At 45.9% G+C, this 24,349-nt stretch overlaps 2 protein-coding genes across 3 annotated transcripts in view; one reads left to right on the top strand and one right to left on the bottom strand.

The window, feature by feature from the left end:
- Positions 1 to 411: 411 nt before the first annotated feature.
- Positions 412 to 18,838, bottom strand: LOC144953563 (uncharacterized). Its single transcript, XM_078884144.1, has 2 exons — positions 18,797 to 18,838; positions 412 to 4,323 (listed from the first exon to the last, which is right to left on the bottom strand). The coding sequence occupies exon 2, from the start codon at positions 4,308 to 4,310 to the stop codon at positions 3,255 to 3,257; it is 1,056 nt and encodes a 351-aa protein (XP_078740270.1). The 5' UTR covers positions 4,311 to 4,323; positions 18,797 to 18,838; the 3' UTR covers positions 412 to 3,254.
- A 1,772-nt stretch (positions 18,839 to 20,610) lies between these two features.
- The window catches only part of LOC144953543 (uncharacterized), a 37,512-nt gene continuing 33,773 nt past the window's right edge, over positions 20,611 to 24,349 (top strand). Inside the window, exon 1 of one of the 2 annotated variants that reach the window (XM_078884090.1) lies at positions 20,611 to 20,671. The gene's annotated coding sequence lies outside the window, so the exon portion shown is untranslated. Of the gene's footprint in view, positions 20,672 to 22,048; positions 22,096 to 24,349 lie in introns of those variants that run through there. The other variant, XM_078884091.1, reaches the window with a different exon arrangement.

The following is a 24,349-nucleotide window of genomic DNA, read 5'->3' as shown; positions in this document are numbered from 1 at the left end:
TCGGAACGATTGTCACTCTATGATCGTGTTGGCCGTCCACAGCGACCTCGTCACCGGGAATAGTAATGCTACGGCACTCTTCCCCACATTTGTATTGTAATACTGCGAGCACCAGCCTTGGCTGGCAGTCTCTCTCAATAAAAAAAAACTCTGTGATGCGCAGCTTCTGCTGATGCAGAGCTCCCTATCAATTTGCCAGTCATGAGGGCAATCCCTGGAGCCTGACTCACAGTACTTCTTCTTTTGTGTGGCATTGTGAAAAGCAAGTTTTTATTTTTAATGATCGTCATAAAGGAATGCAAATCTAGTGAGTCCAACTGAGTCGCAGATGTTGTTCTTTAGAGGCAACACATTTATTGTAACATCAACACGTAACACAAAAGGGGTAACTGCCCCTTTACCAGATACACCTCGGGTGGTGACCACCCAGCTAACTACCCTATATGCAGGAGTTACAGCTACAAAGGGTCTGACCCTCACTCGGGTCCCGACCACGTAGAGCTTCCAGCTTGTAGGACGTGGATGTTGCTGCATGTAGAATGCAGCGACCCAGGTCCCTCTCAGGGACCCACCTTATATCCTCCCGGGTCGGGGCCAGCTCCATCCTCGGCCTCGCCTGCCTTCTCGAGCGTTCTAGTGCCCTATCGATCCCCCTCGAGAGCACTCCCCAGACACGTGATCACCCCCTAGCCCCCCCCACCTGGGGGCCTCTCTATGGACACATCGGATCACGTGCCTACGGGGTCAACCAGAGTGCCATGGCCCAGGGCAACCCTGCCCCTGGGCTGACACTCTCCCACTCCCCCTTCTGGGGACCCGCACTACACGCTCTGCGTGGTGCCCGCGCTATCCCAGCGCACACCAAGCCCCATTAGGGCTGGTACTACACCCGCCTACGGGGTGTACGCGATGACGGTGCATCGCACGCAGTGCTGTGCGAGACCTGGCATCACACAGCAAACCCTCCCAGTGCTGTCCGCGATGTAAGGACATCGCACAGTGACATCCCCGATGTCACTACACAAAGGTTCCTCATCCAGACCGCCAAGATGTGCATGGATGGAGCATTCATAGGTGATGTGCTTGATGGTTTGGACTTCTCCACAGTTGCAGTTGGCCGATTCTTTGAGAAGTACTGATTTCTGTTCTTGCTAATATCTGCATTTTTCCACCTCGGGCTTTTTCTTCTCACAAAGGGGCAGCTGTTTTCCTTTTGAAGTCGCTTGAGCTGTTTGTTGTCTGGATGTCTTCATTACCGCCATGTTTCTGTGCAAGTTTTGGGCAGCGTTCCCCACGGTCCCACCACAGGTTGGAAGTGTAAATTTTTTTTCGCATCAGACTTGCAGTCTCTCTCAAAAAGGGGCGCTGTGGCGTTTGAAGTCGTGACCTATTGTGCACGAGTGTGCTTGCTGTCGCCATGTATTCCGTCCTCTCATCAAGGGTTGGAAGTAAACAAAACATATTTTACACCTCTTACAGATTGGTACCGTACCACTTTCCGCAGTTTTGACTCTGCAAGTGACTCGAAGCACGTTTTGAGCAGCGTTCACAGCACTCACGTCGCGGTTTGGAATTCTGGCGTGGTATTTGATATATTAGGGGGAGGCGCCCCCCTGCATACATAATTTACTGCTAACATGTGCTATTAGCTACTGGAAGACAAAGGCGGTTGGTGAGGCTCTCATCCCTTGGAATACATATTATCTTGGTTGTGTGTGATTGACATATTTCGCATTGTATCTCTTCTGAATGACTCTAGGTCTAATACGTTCATAATTACTATTTGGTTCATGTGTCACCAAGATTTGTGGACAACCATAGTTGTTACCAAAGATTTTCCGAGGATTTTATTAAACTTTTCCCAGTCTGTATCACCAGAGAACCGTGCTTATTATTCTCAAATTATATTTTTATATCCTGAGGTTAAAGGTAGAGCTAAGCTTCGAACTTTACTGTTGTATTTTTAAAACCCAACAGCTCATAATGATTAACTGCCCTTGGGTGGATTTTGCTGTCCAAGGGAGGTTGGTGACCCCTGCTGTTTCCGTCTTATGTTTGTTTTATTGTCCATTGTTTCCTTTATGGCAGCCTTCTCTTGAAGTCAACTGGGGATTTCCAGCAGAATCTCATTAGCCCCCCCTTGGGTTTGCCGTTTTTTATTACATTTTATGACTTCCCAAACGGGCTTGTGAGTAATTATCCTCCAGCTGTCTTTTGTGTGGCAAGGCAGGAGGCAGCAGGGGTGGGGGGGACTCACCCTTTCCATGCCCCAGCGCTACATCCCGATCAAAATTATTACAAAAAAATAGGCCGAATCACTCTTAATATACATTTTTGGAAAAGGCATAGACACAACATGCTCTTTGAGTGAGAATAGGTTTTCTCCTTTTTTCTGGAAACAGGTGTTGAGATGTTAAAACACCAAACTGAAATCTTTTGAGGAATCATGTCTGCATTAACCACAATACTTGTGGTCAGAATGCAAACAAAAAACATACTCTGATAATGAAACTGATTGGTCCACACCAGAGACAGCTTTCTTTCGAGCCTAGTCTCAGTGTTAGACCAGAGGACGCCAAAAGGCGAAGGAGGTCCCATGATATAACAATTTAGTACTATTAATTATTATATTACTACGCTGAGCGCGCGCCAAAGCACACATCTGCACATGCGCGATACAGCTGACCCGTGGTTGCCCCTAACAATACACAAGGCATATATACAACATGCTCTTCGAGTGAGAATAGGTTGTCCCCTTTTTATGGCAACAAATCAGGTGTTGAGATGTTAAAACACCAAACTGAACCTTTTACAAGGAATCTTGTCTGCATCAACCACAATACTTGGGGTCAGAATGCAAACAAAAAACACTCTGATAATATATGCATTGTCTTTGAAACTGATTGGTCCACACCAGACAGCTTTCTTTCGATACTAGTATCAAACCGTGTTAGACCAGAGGATGCCAAAAGGCGTGCTCTTCGAGTGTTTGTGATGAGATATGATACAAAACTCCGAGTTGCTGAGGCGATTAAGCAAGCACCATATGAATGCTAATATTATTATAAAATAGTGAATGGTTGGGAGCTTTTTGGCTCTCGCTCCTAGTTACAGATCTACCCAACCCACAGGTCCGCAAATACTGGCAGCTCTTACTCTGCAGGTTGAACCTAGGAATTGGGTGTTCAACTCCACATTCTTTCATTAAAGGCCTGTGACAAAGGCAAATCTAATGGAGCTTCGTTGTCTCAGGCTTACACATCTACAGGGTCTCTATTTGGCTTTGTATTGTCTAAGAAGTCTACCCACACCTCCACTTCCACAAACTGCTGGGAGTTGCTTCGCTCTGCCTCACAGTCAGAATTCTCCTCCTGCTTCACGTTGCCTCCATCGATGTGAAGGTCCGATTTTAGAGTTGAATCTTCATCTTCACATTTCACCTTCACTTCTTCGCTCTTCACTGTCGCCTCTTCAAAATCCACCTTGATACATTTCATAGTCTCCAAGCTGGAATTCACTTCTGGTTCTTTTTTCAGGAGGGATGGGTTCATTGCAGTACTTTGACTTTCACAAGTCGATTTCAGACTACACTCCTTGGGGATCTTCTGATGCCTGTGTGTTCTCTGGTGTCTATGAAGATGTGGTGACTGTGCAAATGCCTTCCCACATACACTGCACTTGAAGGGTTTCTCTCCTGTGTGTGTTCTCTGGTGGATCTGAAGACCTGATGATTGAGCAAATGCCTTCTCACACACAGTGCACTTGAAATGTTTATTTTCGGTGTGTGTTCTCTGATGTATGTTAAGATGTGATGACTGTGCAAATGCCTTCTCACAAACAGTGCACTTGAAAGGTTTCTCTCCTGTGTGTGTTCTCTGGTGTTCTTTAAGATGTGATGACTCTGCAAAGGGCTTTCCGCACAGAGTGCACCTGAAGGATTTCTCTCCCGTGTGTGTTCTCTGGTGTCTTTTAAGGGCAGATGAATATGAAAATGTCTTGCCACACACACTACACCTGAAGGGTTTCTCTCCTGTGTGTGTTCTCTGGTGTCTTTTAAGAACAGATGAATCTGAATATGCCTTCCCACACACACTACACCTGAAGGGTTTCTCGCCCGTGTGTGTTCTCCGGTGTTTTTGAAGAACTGATGACCATGAAAATGCCTTCTTACACACAGTGCACTTGAAGGGTTTCTCTCCTCTTTGAGTTCTCTGGTGCCATATCACACTTCCAGCACAATCCATGATGTTTGCATAATGGTCCCATTGTTGTCTTTTTGTACCAAGTTGCGCTGAGTGCCTTTGCTCCATCAGACCAATTCTGCTGAGGAAGCGTCAGAAGAAGCGTCAGCTGCAGACAGAAAAAAATATCCACACCATCTACGTCAGTATCAAGGCACAAAGGAATGAATATATATACCGTCACACATGACTTACACATCTGTATTTATTCATATATTCAAGATATTCCCCAATTCATCACACGGGCTATTAGGGCACACAATGAGAGGGCAAATGGTTATAAATATGCCTGGAGGCACTAGTATCTTCAAAATAAATGTTAACCCAAAACACCAAACACAATTTCGGCAGCCTGGCTACAAAAGGAATATTTGTAGTGAGTCCAAATGAGTTGCAGAAGTTTTCTTGGGAGCAACACTATTTATTCCAGCAACTTAAACATAACATCACACAACCTACACTCGGGTATTGAATGCCCATCTAGCCACGCTATGACAGAACTAGACACGGTTCGCTATCCCGGCCCGGACCAAAAGCTGGGTCCCGGAACGCGTGGCTCGAGGCTTCTTCTCCACGACGTGGATCTTCTTCACACCAGCACACGAAGAACCACGAGCCCCTCACGGGGCCCCGTTATATCCCCCTGGGCTGGGGCTGGCTCCGCCCTTTGCCCCGCCCACCTTCCAGATCTCTCCGGCTCTTTCTCGAAGGCTCCCGAGAGCTCTTTTAGACCATGTGACTGCCCAGCGGCCCCCGTCCACCAGTGCCCCCCCTCCACTATCATACGGTCACGTGTCAGCAGGTCAACCAACTTATCATGCCCCAACGTAACCCTGGCTGGCTGACACTCCCTCTCGCTCCCTCACCGGGAGCCCGCACCGCACACTGCTCGCGGTGCCTCCGCACTGATTAGCGCTCCTCCGAGCCCCGCTAGGGCTGGAACTACGCACCGTAAGCGGGCTACACATAATGTAAACACATTATCCGCCGTGGCTTCGTAAGCCCGGCACCACAGTGACAATCACAGTCACTACATATTTATAAAAGTAAAATTCAGCTAACATAGCAAAGGCTGTTTAAAATAATACTATTTGTATTCTGCAGAAATGCATAAATTAATGTTCAATCGCAACTTAGAGGTGTGAAGCCAGGCTCAGATTTGCTTGAATGAACAGATCAAACTTCAGCAGCAAAAATGCTGTGTTAATTTCTTGACTGTTTCCATTCTTACAAAAAGTTCCAGAGGAAAACTAAAATAAACTATTGTTTTGATTTAACCTCCGTGTTCAATAGTTAATATACTTCACTGCTAATACAAACTTGACACTGTCACACACTGGCATGGTAAAAAGATGTGGTGTGTCCAGAACCATGCCGGGCCACCTTCATCTGCTCAGTATTAATGCTTCCTCACTTCACCATGTAATTATTTTAAGATCAATCAACATAGCAGAGGCCCACAATAAGTTCAGCTTTCACTTATCAATCATGTTTGCTGTCAGCGATAATCAAACTAATTGTTGAGTTCATAATGCAGTAAAATAACAGTGCCACAGATCCCCAAGATAAACTCTCAAATACACATACATTTCACATGGATCATTTGACTCACGAACCGTGGGGTGAACGTTTTAAAAAGTACCTGGGAACCACGCCCCGTGGTGAGCCAGCGCTATTCGTATTTTGCGTCCGTCAACTTGAAAGTAGTTAAATTAACAATTTAGTATGAGAAAAGGTTTTCCCCTTTTTTCTGGCAACAAAACGGGTGTTAAGATGTTAAAACACCAAGCTGAAACCTTTTGCAAGGAATCACGTCTGCATTAACCACGTAAACTTGTGGTCAAAATGCAAAAAAAACATGCTCTGATAGTATATGCATTGTCTTTGAAGCTGATTGGTCCACACCAGAGACAGCTTTCTTTCGAGCCTAGTCTCAAACAGTGTTAGACCAGAGGACGTCAAAAGGCGAAGGAGGTCCCATGATATAAAAATTTAGTAGTACTATTAATTATTATATTAAATTTCGATTTAAAGCTTTCGTGACTGCAGGGATTCATCTTCTTGGTTCTTTCGGTAAAGTCACGTTCTACGTGACTTTACCGTCACGTTCTACGTGACTTTACCGAAAGAACCAAGAAGGTGAATTATTATATTACTACGCTGAGCACGCACCAAAGCACACATCTGCGCATGCGCAAGACAGCTGACCCGTGGTTGCCCCTAGCAATGCACACACGCTAACGGTGGAGGGGGGCATTTTTCATTGGCGTTCAAAATGAAAATAAATACACAGGACTGAGGTAAAATTTTCACACTGTGATGTCCCCCGCCACCCCAATGTGTGCAGTTACTACTATAGAATCGGTAGATGATATTACTATAGTCCATAGATAACTACTGTAGCGCGGGCAGGGGGATGGCGGGAGAGGGGGAGGTGGGGTAACAGCCCAGCCCCAGCCTGCCAAGGTTTCACCTCTGACGGCTGGGAAATCTCGGCGAGGCTGGGGGCTAGGCCTCACCACGGCACTGTTAAGTACTATATTATTGGTTCTTTAGTTAAAGTCACGTAAATAGAAAAATAAAAAAATGTGAATGAAAATAGAAATAGTAAAAATATAAAAACCAAAAAACACTAATGTAGACTACCCTGGTTCTTAATCGGAGTAAGTGTACAGGCAGTCTATAATGTAAACTATAGCAATGGTTCTTAACCTCGGTGAGCGTACTGGCAGTCTATAACGTAGACTGTAGCAATGATTATTCAGTTGGGTGATTGTACTGGCAGTCTATAATGTAGACTGTAGCATGGTTCTTAACCTCGGTGAGTGTACTGGCAGTCTATAATGTAGACTGTAGCTTGCTTATTAAGTTTGGTGAGTGTACTGGCAGTCTATAATGTTGACTGTAGCAATGGTTATTAAGCTGGGTGAGTGTACTGGCAGTCTATAATGTAGACTGTAGCAATGGTTATTAAGCTGGGTGAGTGTACTGGCAGTGTATAATGTAGACTGTAGCAATGGTTATTAAGCTGGGTGAGTGTACTGGCAGTCTATAATGTAGACTTATTATTGGTTCTTAATAACCATTTCTACAGTCTACGTTATAGACTGCCAGTACACTCACAAAATTTTATAAGCAGGCTACAGTTAACATTAACGGTTATTTTTTTTATTTACGTTATTATTCACTTAATTTTTATTATTATTTTCTATCTACATGACTTAATCGAAAGAAGCAAAGATTACTATTATAGAGTTAGTTACACTACTACTATTGCCAGTACACACTGCTATAAAGTTAGTATAGCTACTACTACATCCAGTAGACACTGCTATAGAGTTAATATAGCTACTACTACAGCCAATACGTACTGCTATAGTCAGTATAGCTATTACTACAGCCAGGGCATACTACTGTAGTGATAGTAGCTACTACTACAGACAGCACATACTACTGTAGTGATAGTAGCTACTGCTACAGCCAGTACATACTACTGTAGTGATAGTAGTGCTATCGAGTCGGGAGATGCTACTGCAGTCATTAGAAACTACTGTAGAATTACTATATACTACGTCAGTAGTTACTATAGAGTTGGTAGATACTACTGTAGAGTTGGTAGATACTGCTGCAAAGTCGATAGAAGCTACTGTTATAGAGTAAGCAGATACTACTGTCGAGTTATTAGTTACTACTATAGTCAGTGGATACTACTATAGAGTCAATAGATATGACTATAGATGCAGTAGTTACAGTGATACCTCGGTTCACGAACGCTTCTGTTCACAAACAACTCGGTTCACGAACAGAAAAGTTCATAAAAATATTCTCCGGTTCACGAACTCCGCTTCGGTTCACGAACAGGAGCCGTGGCCATTTTAATGCTATTTCCAGGCTGTCACATGGTCGTGACTTCCTGTAGGAAGATCGTGGAGAGAAGAAGAGACACAGAAAGAAGTACTGTGAGTACTGTGAAGACACTTTGAGTGACTTTTTGCTTTTTGGTGTGCTTTTTAGCACATACAGTACTGTACTACTGTACTGTACAATACTGTACTTACTGTATTGTACAGTTCACCCGTTTGAGTGCTTACTGAAGTCATCTCAAGCAAGGTTAGTGTTCTCTCTTTATACATTACTATACTGTACAGTACTAATGTGTATTGTAATTTGTTTCATATTTTTGTGCTTCAAAAACCAAAAAAAAAAGGTCAGAACGGATTAACCGGATTTACATTGAACCCTATGGGAAAATGCGCCTCGGTTCACGACGAATTCGGTTCGCGACCAGAGTCAGTTCACGAATTAAGTTCGTGAACCAAGGTATCACTGTACTACTATACAGTCAATACATACGAGTATAGATTCAGTAGATACTACTAGTCATATTCTTTGGGTCTTTCGGTAAAGCCACATAGATAGGAAAATAATAAAAAAATAATCACAATTTCATGACGTTTCGATCGCAACACAAGCATTCATCATCAGATGAGAGCTGCTGAAGCAGGAAAAAATATATAGCGGGAGCGCTGCTAAGGCAGGGAGTTATAAAGGTTTGAGATGGGTGTAGCCCAAGGGTCAGTGGGCGGGGCTAGAGATGAAATTTGCATGTAAATGTAAGATAGGAAAAATCTTGATAAACTAAGCTGTGGGGGTGGCCATTGTATTGTGAGATATTTGCTTGTAAATGCAAGCTAAAGAGAGCTCGGAAAGGATCATCACCACATGGAGGTGGAAAAGGATGGCAAGCCGGAATTTACTAACACGGCTAATGGTGGCTGTGGTCGTGAATGTACCTCAGAGAGTCGAAAATAACTGCTAACATAGGTAGGTAGGAAGGGAACAACACCGCCAGTTATGACCTACACTGGTTAATAATGTCCTTCCAGTGATTACTCAGTTTGTACCCATCTTCTCGTTTGAAATTGTGTCTGTTTTTATATATCTGGATGGCTTCATGGACAAATCTTTGCTGATAGCCAGTGGGTTTGCAGAGTACCGTCGTCTTGGCAAAATCTATTTAGTGTATGCCCACAGCGTTAAAATAATGATCAGCCACAGCTGAGGTATTGCTCCTATCGTGTTTCAGATCTGCCTTATGTTCACGAACCCGGTCCGAGACATGTCGCTTAGTTTCCCCAATGCAACTGCTGCCGCAGGCACAGCTTAGTTTGTAGCCGCCGGGGTATTTTAGATCTGATCCCACAGATGGGATCAGATCACAAATGTTATGTACTGTGTTAAATCGAACATGGAGCTTGTGTTTGCTCATGATTTTGGAAACAAAATTGGTGACCCCTGCTATATATGGCAAGGTGATGGTTTTGATTTGGTCCTGAGATGGTTCTTTCCCAACGGTTGGGGTGATAGCTTTACGGATTGTGTAGTCTGAATATCCATTCATCTTGGCTTGGTGTACGTGTTCCAGTTCACTGGCTAGGTGGTGATGATCTGAAAAACAACAAGCTCTATGGTATAGAGCTCTATGGTATACTATCATCATTAAATAATGCTGTAGAGTCAGTCTTTACTACTATAAAGTCGACAAATACTACTATACAGTTAGTAGTTACAACTATAGACTCGGTAGATACTACTGTTGAGTCAGTAGATACTACTGTAGAGTCAGTAGATACTACTGTAGGGTCAAAAGATACGACTATACAGTCAGTAGATACTACTGTAGAGCCAGCTACTATTGTAGAGCCAGATACTACTATAGAGTCACTCGATACTACTCACTCTATTGTATGTAGGGTGTGTAGGTTTCTATGCCTACGGAGGGGTAAACATATTTTTTGAGGTCGACAATTTTCAGTAACCTTATAGATCAACTATTTACCTGCCACTTTTCTATTACTTTTGGATTCAGGACTTCAAGCCTTTCATAATTTTGTTGATGGACAAATGGACAAACAGAACACCGGGCTTTTACAACAGCTTAGTACTTGTGTATGTATATGTTATGTTTTTAAGAGAAGTTTTGAAATAGATTTTATCCCCGGGCAACGCCAGGTACTTCCCGCTAATATTATATGAACAAAACATCCACCATTCATGATGAATTGCAAGTAATCTTATCACATTGCTCATGCCATGATCGGTGCCATTTAAGGCCATTAAAGTGTGGATTCCTCAGCAGGTAATGGGAATGATGCAGGTGTCAAGGGATGACTGACAGATGAACCAGCTGTGCTCCCCACCGTCTGGCTGGGTTTTAGGAACCCAGCGTTCCACCTATTTATGTGGGCGTCACTCTTCCAACCTCATTGTTGTTGCAGAGCAAATATCTATTAACTGCCCTGCAGCATACCTCATGGGCCTCCTCCACAGAGGCCGATCTACACTCCTGGCACCAGTCATTCAAATGCAAATCAATATATAACATTTTTGACATGCGTTTTTCTGGATTTTGTTGTTGTTATTCTGTCTCTCACTGTTCAAATAAACCTACCATTAAAATTATAGACTTTATTTGTCAGTGGGCAAACGTATAAAATCAGCAGGGGATCTAATACTTTTTTCCCTCACTGTATATGCGGGAAAATACGGTAATCCCGACATCTGGCTACATACCCACATTTAAAGTGCAGGGCCAGGTACACAATCGCATTAGCAGTCTGCTGCCACTACCGAATAACCTACCTACATTACCACAGATCTACTTGCATGTTTGACAGTACTAGACAGGCTCACCAGCATTGCTAATATGTCATCAACACCAAGACGCAAGTCCTATTGCTGTGGCAAGAGATGCTCTACAAGTAACACTCTTATGTTTACAGTTTCAAGTGCGCCATGGAGAAGATTACTTCAGAGTACAATGTTGTCATTCATGCCCACTAAACTCCACATGGTCAACATGACTGCTGCTTAAATGCACTCACAACATCTCAAGTCGCTGTCATTCTGACAGCTGAACAACATGTCACTCGAGGCATCGTCTTGCAACTGAGGAGCAATACCCTACACAGAAACGAAACACACCGATCCAATGATGCTCTTCAATGTGTACTGATTTTCTGGCAAGGTGATGATGGCTACAATTTCCTACTTCGCCAAACTGACCCAGCAACAGGCTTGCCAACACAAAAAAATATTTCCACCAGGGACTTCTTTGCCTTCAGGATCATGGTGCGAAACGGCAGTTTCAATCTCTTCTTGAGATGCAAAGAGCTCATCCACCAATTTGCTGTCGACACCAATGCCAAAATTGAAGCTTCATTCGATTAAACCCACCAGATGGCAAAACATCCATCATTGTCTATCCTTAAGCTCTCCAAGGGCAACGAATTTAAAAGATGTCATTTATGAAACAAATAGGCCCTGCGTTTATATATCACAACTAAAAAACCGTGACAATATACACACATTTACAAACTTCATTGGCAGAATTCAATAATTCTAATAAAGCCAGCATGGCAAGACATTACTCTTAATGATTGATTACTGAGACCCTATGCAAAGCCAGGTAACTTAGCAAGTATTGAATAAATACTGTAATTTCGATGATGTTTGTTCATGAGTGGGGAGCGGTAGTGCAATGGTTAGCGTGCTGCGCCATAAACCCAACGACCCGATTTAACTTCCCACAGAGCCAAGCCACAACATTTGGCTGTCGCCTGATGAAGCTGGTTGTAATTACTGCCAAACGTCCTACTCAGATTGTAAATGTTGTTGCTTGGCTCTGTAACACACAACCGGTGTAGTGCTGTACTAATGACGAATTGGCCATATTCTGTTTACGTGACCTTACTAGTTGCCTGTGTCGGGTTTACCGACACATTTATATATTTACGCGATCTAACCCAAACAAACCTGTATTAAGGATGTGTATTTGGAATTTGCGTGTCTCTCTCCCCGTGGTCGCGTGGATTTTCCTCCGGATCCTCAGGGTTTTCCCCTCCACATTTAGAGTCAACATCACCACGCGTTTAGAGTACTAGCGGTAAGTACCCGGCGTTGCTCGGGCGAAAAAGGAAGATACACACATGGACTTACACACATACATTGACCCACACACGTAGAAACACATCAACTTAGACGCACACACACACATATATGGTTAAATCCACGAAAGGATCGTTAGCAGGCCTGCCTAAATGTTTCTAACTGGCAAAGATGTTCCATTAGGGGGGTGCATGTTTCGCAAGCGTAGAGAAGGGAGGGAATTACCGTGGCCGAGAAGACCTGGAGCTTCATGCGAAGCGAAAGACCAGGTAGCTTCCACACAGCATTACGCAACTGATGAAAAGATAATGCCGCTCCACTGATTTGGAGTGAGACCTCTGCTGTTAAACCGGAGCCGGTCATGAGCACACTGGGCAGGTATTGGAATCTCGGCAATCTCTCCACAACTGCCGCATCACCAATTGTGAGTTGTGGGGGTGGATTGTTCGATGGTACAAAATACGCAGGCAGGTGCTTAGTTTTGGTGGGGCTAATGGTAAGGCCCCACCTCTTAGTGGCATGCTCCAGGTTCAGCCGCAGTGAGCAGCAATCACCAGAGCATCGGCATACATAACATGGTTGAGCAATAGGGAGGCATCCCTTGACTGCACCCGGGCATCGATCAACCTCCCATTGTATCTGTACCATATGGTAATTCCTCGGGAACAGCCATTGAAGTCTTCACGAACTACGTGGTAAAAAGATATGTTAAATAATGTGGAGCCAGAGGACATTCCTGTCACACCCCAAGGTGTAGAGGGAATGGCTCTGACTGACGGCTACGTAGTTTGACGAGGGGCCGCTCACCAACATGAAGGTCCTTAAGGATCGTGAGCAAAATTTGAGGGACTCCGAAAGCATGAAGAACAACCCAGAGGCCAGGCCTACTGATGGTATCATAGGCCTTGAGCAGGTCAATAAAGCACATACATTCACTCACATACACACATGGACCTACAGACATGCAAAGAAATGGACTTACACTGAATGACATGGAGCCATGCACACAAAGCGACTAACACAGACGGCCATGGACTGACACACAGACATATCGACTCACACACACAAAGACATGGACTTACACACACACACATATGGACTCACACACGCATAGACATGCACTTTAGATACACACACATGGAGTTACAAACACATATATCGACGTACACACATACAGTGACTCACACACATCGACTCACACACAGACATACGTGGACTCACAAACACATTGATGTAAACACACATGTACTTCCACACACATATCGACTAAGACACACACACATATGGACTTACACACTTACATAGACTGACACACACATTTCCCTACACACCCATAGACATATGGACTGTGACACACAGACATCTACTTTAGATACACACACATGGATCAACACACACATCGACTGACACACAGACACACAAACGCACATTGACTTACACACTCAGATGGAGCCAAGCACAACAACAACAACAACCGCCATTCGCCACTAAGTGGCGGTGACGTCACCACGACGCTTGTGCCAGGCCATGTGCACCCTGAGGCCACGTGAAGTGTCGAACGCCCGCTGGCAGGAGGTCACGGGGCAGACCCAGGTGCCACGGGTCGACTGACCGAGATGACCGAGACGAGTGGCTGATGCACCACCTGTGCCCCCTACTGTGCCAACTTGCTGTGCTTTAGCCACCCAGCGCTCCGCTCGTTGTTGTGAGCGTCGCTCCTCCGCCCTCCGTTGTTGTTGGAGGGCGACTGCCTCCAACTGCCCAGTAGCGTCCTTCACGAGCCTCCTCCACTGAGGCCGATCTTGACACCGCTGGTACCAGTCATCGGCAAGTCCACTCAGCTCCACGTCCTCCTGTACCACATCACTCCATCTCTTCTCTAGCCCGTGCCGCGCCCGTTTAGCCCCCTCGATCCGGCCGAACAAAAGCTGTTTAGGCATGCGGTGGCTGGGCATGCGGGCTACATGACCCAGCCAACGCAGCCTTGCCTGCCGGAGGAGCTCACTGATAGGACTTTGCCCAGATCTTTCAAGGACTTGTGAGCTCCTCACACAATCCAGCCTGGTTAAACCCAGGATGGATCGTAGGCAGGCCAGCCTAAATGTTTCCAACCGGCGAAGATGCTCCACTAGGGGGGTCCACGTTTCGCAAGCGTAGAGAAGGGAGGGAATGACCGTGGCCGAGAAGACCTGAAGCTTCGTGCGGAGCGACAGACCAGGTAGCTTCCACACAGCGTTACGCAACCGATGAAAAGATATTGCCGCTCGACTGATTCGGAGTGAGACCTCTGCTGATAAACTGGAGCCGGTCATAAGCACACTGCCCAGGTATGGGAAACTCTCCACTCTCTCCACAACTGCCCCATCACCGATTGGGAGTTGTGGGGGTGGAGTGCCAGATGGTACAAAATACCCAGGCAGGTGCTTAGTTTTGGTGGGGCTGATGGTAAGGCCCCACCTCTTAGTGGCACGCTCCAGTCTCAGCAGCAGCGTCTCCAACTCCTCTTCTGAATGAGCAGCTATTACCAAATCATCGGCATACATAACGTGGTTGACCAATAGGGAGCCATCCCTTGATCGCACCCGGGCGTCGATCAGCCTCCCATTATATCTGTACCAAATGGTAATTCCCCCGGTACAGCTATTGAAGGCTTCACGAACTACGCAGTCGAAATAGATGTTAAATAATGTGGGAGCCAGAGGACATCCCTGTCGCACCCCAAGGTGTACAGGGAAAGGCTCCGACTCCCGGCCACGTAGTTTTACCCGGGCCCGCTCACCATCATGAAGGTCCTTAATGATCGTGAGCAGAGGGTCAGGGACTCCGAAAGCACGAAGAACAACCCAGAGCCCAGTCCGACTGATGGTATCATAGGCCTTGACCAGGTCAATAAAGCAGAGATGTAGGTCTTTTTGGAATTCCCTACACCTCTGCTGTAGCAGACGGACAGAAAATATGGCATCTGTGCAGGACCGCCCTTTCCTGAAACCGCATTGGGGCTCCGCAAGCCTCTCCTCAGCGTGCCTAGCAAGGCGATGTTGAATAATCCTTGCCAGGACCTTACCCGGCACACTGAGGAGTGAGATGCCCCTGTAGTTGTTACAGTCGGTACGGTCCCCCTTCTTAAAGAGGGGGACCACCAGGGCATCCTTCCAGTCCTGCGGAACCCGTCCAGTGGTCCAGACTGTTGTTATGATGTCATATAGGGCAGTCTGTGCACAAACGCCACCCTCCCTCAGCATTTCGCTTGGGAGATCATCTCTGCCCGGTGCCTTCCCTGGTCTCAGACTCCGGATCGCCCTCAGTACTTCCTCAACAGCTGGCACCTCAGCCAGCCACTCACAGGGGGTGACCTCTTCCAATATTTGAGGCACCGCAGCCTCAGCAGGGTTATCCCCACTTTGTGCCATGATGTTTTCCTGGCTGAGAGATTTTCCCTCCCCCAGGACCTCACAGAAATGCTCAGCAAATCTGCAAACCAGTTCCTGGGGGTCGGAGATTGGATCACCGTTTTTTCCTCTAATGATGGTAATAGGTGTGGCGCTGCAGGTTACTTTTTTGATGGAGTTAAATAGTGATTTGTGATCGCGGGCCACTGAGGCAGACTCCATCTCCTCAGCAACCCGCGACCACCACCCATCCTTACAGCGCCTTACGGCTCTCCGAACCTCCGAGCGAAGGCTGCGGTAAACCTCCTCATTCTCTGACGTGGGATGCTGTAGGCGATGAGAGTGGGCCTGTCGCTTTTTCTCAATTAACCTGAACACCTCCTCCGTCAGCCAGGGTTCCCGGGGAGGTCTGGACCGCGTACCCAAAGCAGCCATTGCAGCTGCATGAGTCACAGTCTTAAACCTCGCCCATTTACCCTCGACATCAGGTGGAGTGGGGGACGATGCCAACCCCAGCTGCAAGCGATGATGAAATTCTCGCTTGCAACTTTCATCAGCTAACTTAGACCAGGCCACTTTTGGTTGGAATGGGATCCTGGGTGTACACCCACCACCGGAGTGGAAGAGTGGCAGGCGCATCTTACAGATGACTAGTCGATGGTCAGAGGGCAGATCCGCTCCACGGTAGGTCCTGGTGTCAAGGACATGGGCTCGCATCCGCTGGTCCGTCACTATGTAGTCCAGCAGATGTTCTTGCTTGGACCCGGCATGCATCCATGATGTTGTGTGGATGCGCCGATGCCGGAAGAGCGTGTTGGTAATTACAAGCCCATGGGCTGCACAAAAATCTAGCAGCCTCCTACCGTTATTATTGAGCTGATCTGGCCCATGCCTTCCAATCACTCCAGACCAGGTGCCAGCATCATGACCAACTCGGGCATTGAAGTCACCCAACAAGATGACTCTGTCCCGAGTGGCCACTTTAGCCAGCACCTGTGACAGGAGGTCATAGAAAGCGTCCGACTCATCGGCTTTGCCTGCATCCCTCCACGGATGTTCGTCTTCGGTGGGGGCATAAGTAACCACGACCACCACTCCTCGCCTCTGGTTGATGGGAAGGCGAGCCCAAAGTATCCTGGGGCTTACAGCTTCCCACACCTCACCGCCACGCTCCCACGCCCCCTTCATTCTTTTGTTCAGAAGAAGAGCCACACCCTGTTGTTTGGCAGTCTCCTGCCCCGAGTAGAGGACTGTCCACCCCTCATGGTGGCAGGAGCCAGAACCGGTCCACCGGACCTCCTGAATGCCACAGAGATCCAGGCGGTACCGGTCCAGCTCCCGACAGAGGAGTGGCAGCCTCTCCTCCGCAGTGAGCGTTCGAACATTCCACGTGGCCATCCGCAATGGTTTTTCGTTGTTTCTGGAGAAGCCCCGAGGGTTAAAATTCAATCTCCTGGCTCCGCCAAATGGGGTTTGGCCAGGAGACGTCATAAAAGCCTGACCCCCCGGGGCCTCCGGCACAAGCTTATTAATTACAGGTTTATGTTTAATTCGTAGTTTAGTGGTGGTTAATTGAAGGTGGAGGGGTTACCAGCCCCTCGCACCCGTCCAGAGCCCCCGTTTAGCCACTGTGGTGGTCACAGACGCCATGAGGGGAGAGGCCAATGGGCATTGGCCCTCCCCCCACAGCACTGCCCACGACAGTGTTGCCCGTCCGGCACCGCGAGGAGGTAGGAGGTTGTTTTGCCGGACGAGCCAAGCACACACATCGACTCACACACACACATTGACTTACACACACAATCGAGTGAAACACACACGTATGGACTTACACACACGTGGACTAAAACACACACAGCGACAGATACGCACACAAATGGACTGACACACACACACAAACAATTGTACGTACACACACACACGGGGCGTTGTCCGTTTGAAAAAGACAGACACACACATGAACTTACACACAGACATGGACCCACACACGTAGAAACCCATCGACTTACACGCACACAAACACAAATGGACTCACACACACAGACATCGACTTTAGGCACACGCATGTAGTTTCTGCACACGAACATTATAATAGTAATAGAGTATTAAGCAACTTATTAGTTTAATAATAGTAAAGAATGAAGCCGAGTTGTTATGTGTACACAAACATTATCATTGTAATATTTCTAAATGTATTTGTTTAATAATAGAAAGCAATAAACCTGAGTTCTTAGCGAAAGATTGAATAAAATAGTACTTTACATTGGCGTAGTAACGCCTCGTCCCGTGCAGAGCTCGCGGCCTCGCCAGATTGGCAAGCCAGAGGAGGTGAGATATTGCCAGGCTGCGGGCTGGGCCACTACCCTCGCCCCCCCCCACCATCCCCCTGCCCTCGCCAGAATAATACTATGTAACCGCTTTAATAACATTAAATTAATATCTAAGGACTTTATATCAGTAACTGCACGCATTGGGGTGGCGGGGGGAAGAGGACATCACACTGTGAAGAGAAATCGGCAGCGTGATGTGTATATCTATTCCTTGTTAAACACGTAAAATAAAATGTCCCCATGAGCTCGAGTGAACGCGCACCACTTAACAGGGTCCCCCCCCCACGCAATTAGCGTCACTTGGTACGATCGATGTGGCGCAATAAGTAAATAATGAATCATAGAAACGGCACAAATGTGTTAATTAAACTACTTTAAAGTTTACGGATTGGAAAACGGAATAGCCTATTCCCACCGCGGGGCTTAGGGCATGCCGCCTGTCAAATATTTTTCTCCGTTCAGCCCACCGTCCGAGAGCCAAATCCCCCGCAAGCGCGAGCACGCGAAGACTTTTATATATAAGAAGATTTGACCGACAGACATTTCCACACGTTGATAAGCCACTTTGCTGTGAGCAGGTCGCTTCTGAAAACAAGAGCGGTATAGCAGCTGAAGTGGGCTTGGCCTTGGTAAGATAAAAAAACTGTAGAAATATTTAAAAGAAACAAAGTTTCAAAGTAGTGAGCCAGGTGAAGACAAATTAAACTTAAGCAGAGAATTAAAGCAAATGCAACCAGGCGAGGGCAGGAGGCAAGGCCCCGCGTTGTAATGTCCCAACCTGGAAATCGATTCCATACTCGCTGCTACTCAATTGATATCCCTACGAGAGAGGAGCGAGGCTCTACCTGAGTAAACAACAACAACAACAACCACGATGTGAACTTCTCACCTCGGATCTCAGTGAGAGCGCGCGCGGATCGGCAGCTTCCTGGTATCCGTGACGTCACGCGGCAGCAGGAGATGACATGACGTCACTAGCGGGGTACAACACAAGTTTAAGTTCATGTATTAGGTATAACCCTGTGAGCCATTCGGCTCTTGAATCGGGTGCAACCGCAACAAAAAAAAAACAGGAACAAGAAAACATCTTAAAGTAAATATGTGACTAAGTGCAAACAGAAAATCCAAGAAAAGACAGCTAAATATTGCAGAAAAAAGAAATCACCGTACACCAACGCTGTGTGCAAAAATTCCAGTGGGATACAAGTCAAACAACAACAACCACAAGACAACTTAGATTAAGGCCATTAGTCTTACTCTGTACTCCAACAAACAAACATGGCTAAACCAATAAACTTTTCGAAATCACCAAAATAAAGCCATGAAAGCAATGAAACAGTGATCATAGGAACTGTGACGGAATTTTCACAATATGACATAAACAACATGTACTACCAAAACCCTGCAGCCATAGCTGGCTGCATGAGTCACTCCACAACAGCAGGAGCATCAATCGGAGTATTATAATTTTTCAATGCACCTTTAAGATCAGCACACTAAATCAAAACACAGGTCATACTTTGCAGCGATTATCCGGAGCGAAACATTTGATTTGAGGCCCCTGAATAGCACTGGCAGCTCGGGGTGTACAACTCCACAATAGATTTGAAGCTTTCGTGACTGCAAGGATTCATACTCTTTGGTTTTTCCGGTAAAGTCCCGTAGGTAAGAAATAAAACAAATGAAAACAACTAAATTAAATTAAAATAAAACAGTCTGCATCAGCAGCAGGCCATGCTTTCCCACCTGATGAAGGACGCTTGTGTTGCGCCTGAAACGTCATGATTTAGTTTAGTTTTCATTTTTTTTATCTACGTGACTTTACCGAAAAAAACGAGTACAACACACTCCCCTACCCAATGTGCGGCGGTCTTAACTTAATAAATTATGTTAATGACCTAGGCCCATATGTGAGTGAACTCGCGGTGGAGGGGGGTTGGAGGGGAGGGGGGTTGGAGGGGAGGGGGGTTGGAGGGGAGGGGGGTTGGAGGGGAGGGGGGTTGGAGGGGAGGGGGGTTGGAGGGGAGTTGGAGGGGAGGGGGGTTGGAGGGGAGGGTGAATACCTTGGCGACATGACGTCACTAGCGAGGTCCACCTCCCCCGGGCGTCTGCGTCTCACACCGATGAGGTAATGCGGAGTTGTGACGTCAGAGAGCGGTTGTTTGAGTTTATTTAGATTCCTTTTCCATTGCTCCCTCTCTCCTGAATAGAGACCCCTTGCTTGGGTGCGTGAGCTCAACAACCACATGAACACTATTGTGTGTGTGTCTACACGTGGCATTCTATGGGTCTTTCGGTAAAGCCAAGCAGATAGAAAAATAATTTTAAAAAATAATTTAAAAATTATCACGACGTTTCGATGGCAACACAAGCGATCGTCTTCAGATGTAAAAAAATACAGCGAGAGAGCTTCTGAAGCAGGACGTGAAATAGGCCTGAGATGGGTGCAGCCCAAGGGTAAGTGGGCGGGGCTAGAGACGGCATTTGCATGTAAATGTAATATCGGAGGGCGCCCTGAGGCCGTGGCTTTATCAAAAGACCCATATAATGTATTCCTGCTGTCACGACAGCTTTAAGTCAAGATTTATATATGAATTTAAACTCTAAACCCGCTCTCTGACGTCACCACTGCATTGCGTCATCGGCGTCAGACGCGAGGGGTAGCTGTGGCCCGCTAGTGACGTCATGTCACCTCCTGCTGTTGCGTGACGTAACGAGACACCAGGAAGGTGCCGATCTGCGCGCGCGCTCACTGAGATCCGAGGTGAGAAGCTCACATCGTGGTTGTTGTTGTGGTGGTTGTAGTTGTTTACCCAGGTAGAGCCTCGCTCCTTCTCTCTCGTAGGGATATCAATTGACGAGCAGCGAGTACGGAATCGATGTCCAGGTTGGAACATTACAACGCGGGGCCTAGCCATGCGGGGCCTTGCCTCCTGCCCTCGCCTGATTGCATTTGCTTTAATTCTCTGCTTAAGTTTAATTTGTTTTCACCTGGCTCACTACCTTTAAACTTTGTTTCTTTTAAATGTTTCTACAGTTTTTTTTTTATCTTACCAGGCCAAGCCCACTTCAGCTGCTATACTTCTATTTTTCAGAAGCGACCAGCCCACAACAAAGTGGCTTATCAACGTGGGTAAATGTCTGTCGGTCAAATACTCTAAACGCGTGGTGATGTTGACTCTAAATGTGTCGGTAAACCCGACAGCCAATTAGTAAGGGTTTGTCACGTAAACAGCACGTGGCCAATTCGTCACTAGTGCAGCACTACGCCGGTTGTGTGTTGGAGAGCCAAGCCACAACATTTACAATCTGAGTACGACGTTTGTGCCTTGGCTCTGTGGGAAGATAAATCGGCTCACTGGGATTATAGCTCAGCATGCTAACCGTTGCACTACCACTCCCCATTCATGCACAAACATCGAAAGTATAGTATTTATTCAATACTAGCTAAGTTACCTGGCTTTGCATAGGGTCTCAATAATCAAACATTAAGAGTAATGTATTGCTATGCTGGCTTTATTATAATTATTTAGTTCTGCCAATGAAGTCTGTAAATGTGTGTATATTGTTTCTTGATTTTAAGCTTTCATGAATCTCAGGAATCCATACTCTTTGGTTCTTTCAGTAGTCACGTAGGTAGAAAAAGAATAGATCACTTTTATTTTTCTACCTACGTGAATTTACAGAAATAACCAAAGAGTGTGTATATTGTCATGTTTTTTTGGTTGTGTTATACAATTGCAGGCCTTTTATTTGTTTCATAATGAGGACAGCTTTTAAATTCGTTGCCCTTGGAGAGCTTCAGGGATAGACAATGTTGGATGTTTTGCCATCTGGTAGGTTTCATCGAATAAAGCTTCAATTTTCGCATGCTAATCGATAGCAAATTGGTGGAAGAGCTCTTTGCATCTCAAGAAGAGATTAAAGCTGCCGTTTCGCACCATGATCCTGAAGGCAAAGAAGTCCATGGCGGAAATCGTATTTTGTGTTGCCAAGCCTGTTGCTGGGTTAGTTTGGCGAAGTAAGAAATTGTAGCCATCATCACCTTGCCAAAAAATCAGTAGACATTGAAGAGCATTATTGGATCGGTGTGTTTCATTTCTGTGTAGGGTATTGCTCCGCAGTTGCAAGACGATGCCTCGAGTGACATGTTGTTCAGCTGTCAGAATGACAGCGACTTCAGATGTTGTGAGTGCATTTAAGCGGCACTCATGTTGACCATGTGGCGTTTACTCGGCATGAATGACAACATTGTACTCTGAAGTCATCTTTTCCATGGCAAACTTGAAACTGTCACCTTAAGATTGTGAACATCAGAGTTTTCCTTATGGATCATGTTTTGCCACAGCAATACGACTTGCATCTTGGTGTTGATGACATTTTAGCGATGCTGGTGAGCCTGTCTAGAACTGTCAGACATGCAGGTAGATCTGTGGTAATGTAGGTAGGTCATTAGGTAGTGGCAGCAGACTGCTAATGCGATTATGTACCTGGCCCTGCACTTTAAATGTGGGCATGTAGCCAGATGTCGGGATGAATTGGTTTGTACCTAAAACATGTAATTTGGAAGCATGAGTTTTATCTTATGTTGTTGTTTCGGAATTGGCTTGCATAGGTAGTGTTTCCAGGTATCAATACATGAATTGGTTTGGGATGGTCATTAATTGGTACAGTTACAGCATAGCCCTGGATGGTCTCCTTTTCATGTCATTGCATGGCAGTAGCTGCAAGAAGTAGACATGGAACCAATGGCAACTACTGAATCAGAAGTGTAAATGAAGTGAGGAATGTGAGGAAAGGAAAGACTTTTCCTTTTGGCAGCAGGGTTGCAGCCATTGTTGTGCTGTTTGCAAGCTGCCTTGCTTGTTGGTTGACTGGAGTTTGATTAGCTGTGGCAGCAGCCATTTGTGTTGTGTTGGTTTTTTGTGAAGCTCATTGCTGTTGAGGAGTTGCATTCGCTGTTGGTGCAGGCATAGCAGCACTGGCAGCATGCCGTCTTGCTTCTTGGTGTTCAGGAGTGTGATTATCAATATGTGCAGCCATCACAGCCCTGGCAACATGCTCTTGCTTGCAGCCATCACAGCCCTGGCAACATGCTCTTGCTTCTTAGTGTTCAGGAGATTCATTAGCTGTAGGTGCAGCTCAGGCAGCATGCTGTCTAACTTTGTGTTAAGGAGTTTCATTAGCTCTAGATTTGAAGCTTTCGTGACTGCAAGGATTCATACTCTTTGGTTTTTTCGGTAAAGTCACGTAGGTTAAAAGAAAACAAATAAATTAAATCACGACGATTCGGAGGCAACACAAGCTTTCGTCTTAAGGGGAAACCGTCACAGCAAAATTGCTGTATCAAGTGTTTCACCTGAAGACGGAAGCTTGTGTTGCCTCCGAAACGTCGTGATTTAATTTATTTGTTTTCTTTTAACCTACGTGACTTTACCGAAAAACCAAAAGTATGAGTTTCATTAGCTCTAGGTGCAGCCATTGCAACACTTGTGCGAATCGCATCAATTATTGTAATCGGCTTTGGTGAAGAGAAGTGCACGTTTTCTGCGAGGAACATTATAGGTGGAGGTCAAAGGTAATAAGCATAAAAAAAAGAGTAAATAGTGAGTGTCTGAGTGAATGCTATTTAGAGATTGTTAGGGAAATTATAGTTGAATGTGTAATCGTTGTAGGAATGTGGAGACATAAGCCGCAAAGGAACGAAGTAATTGTTTGTAGTGCTTGATGTGGCTATTAATAGTATGTGTGTGGTGGTGTGTTTATATATATATATTTATTTTAATGCCAGTGCGTGTATTTGCATGCTTTTTATTCCTTACCAGGTGATATAGACTTGATGTTTTTTAGTCATAGCTGTTGTATAGCATCTATGTTATGTAGAAGGAGGTCGGTAGTGTTGATACGTAGATGTAAATATTTTAGAATAGGACATGTTTTTAAAATACATATTGCAGTGTGTGTTGGAGGTGAGCCGTGCACGTGCAGAGAGGATAGTAAGAAGCCGGAAATGGATGAATTTGGTGGCAAAAGCGCAGGACTGATAATAGAGAAGGATAACGTGGTAAATATGAGAACAAATATTGTCGTGCAGTGAAGACACCTTGTTATGGGGAGTGCGTAGAATGATAGTACAGTATATGTGTAGTAATTACTCAGGAGGCTTGACGACGGGATCGGAGGCACACTTATTTATTAACACAACTTGTATACAGTTAGCGAGTATACACAGGACCTAAGGGGTAACGTCCCCTTACTCGGCTAACAGGGAGACACAACATCTAAGCCCCGCTAACCTAAGCCCAAGTCCTCCACTAGGGAGCTAGGGGAGGCTACCTGTCCCAGCCCTGGTCAAGCTGGGATCCGACCCCCTGAGTTCCCAGACCTGCTCGTCAGTCTGGGCTCTCGGGGCCACGCCACCGGCTTGCCCTGGTCGGCCCTG

Source organism: Lampetra fluviatilis, chromosome 78 (assembly GCF_964198595.1).
Source record: "Lampetra fluviatilis chromosome 78, kcLamFluv1.1, whole genome shotgun sequence".
Lineage (NCBI taxonomy): Eukaryota > Metazoa > Chordata > Hyperoartia > Petromyzontiformes > Petromyzontidae > Lampetra > Lampetra fluviatilis.
This window is presented reverse-complemented; position numbering and strand designations above follow the sequence as displayed.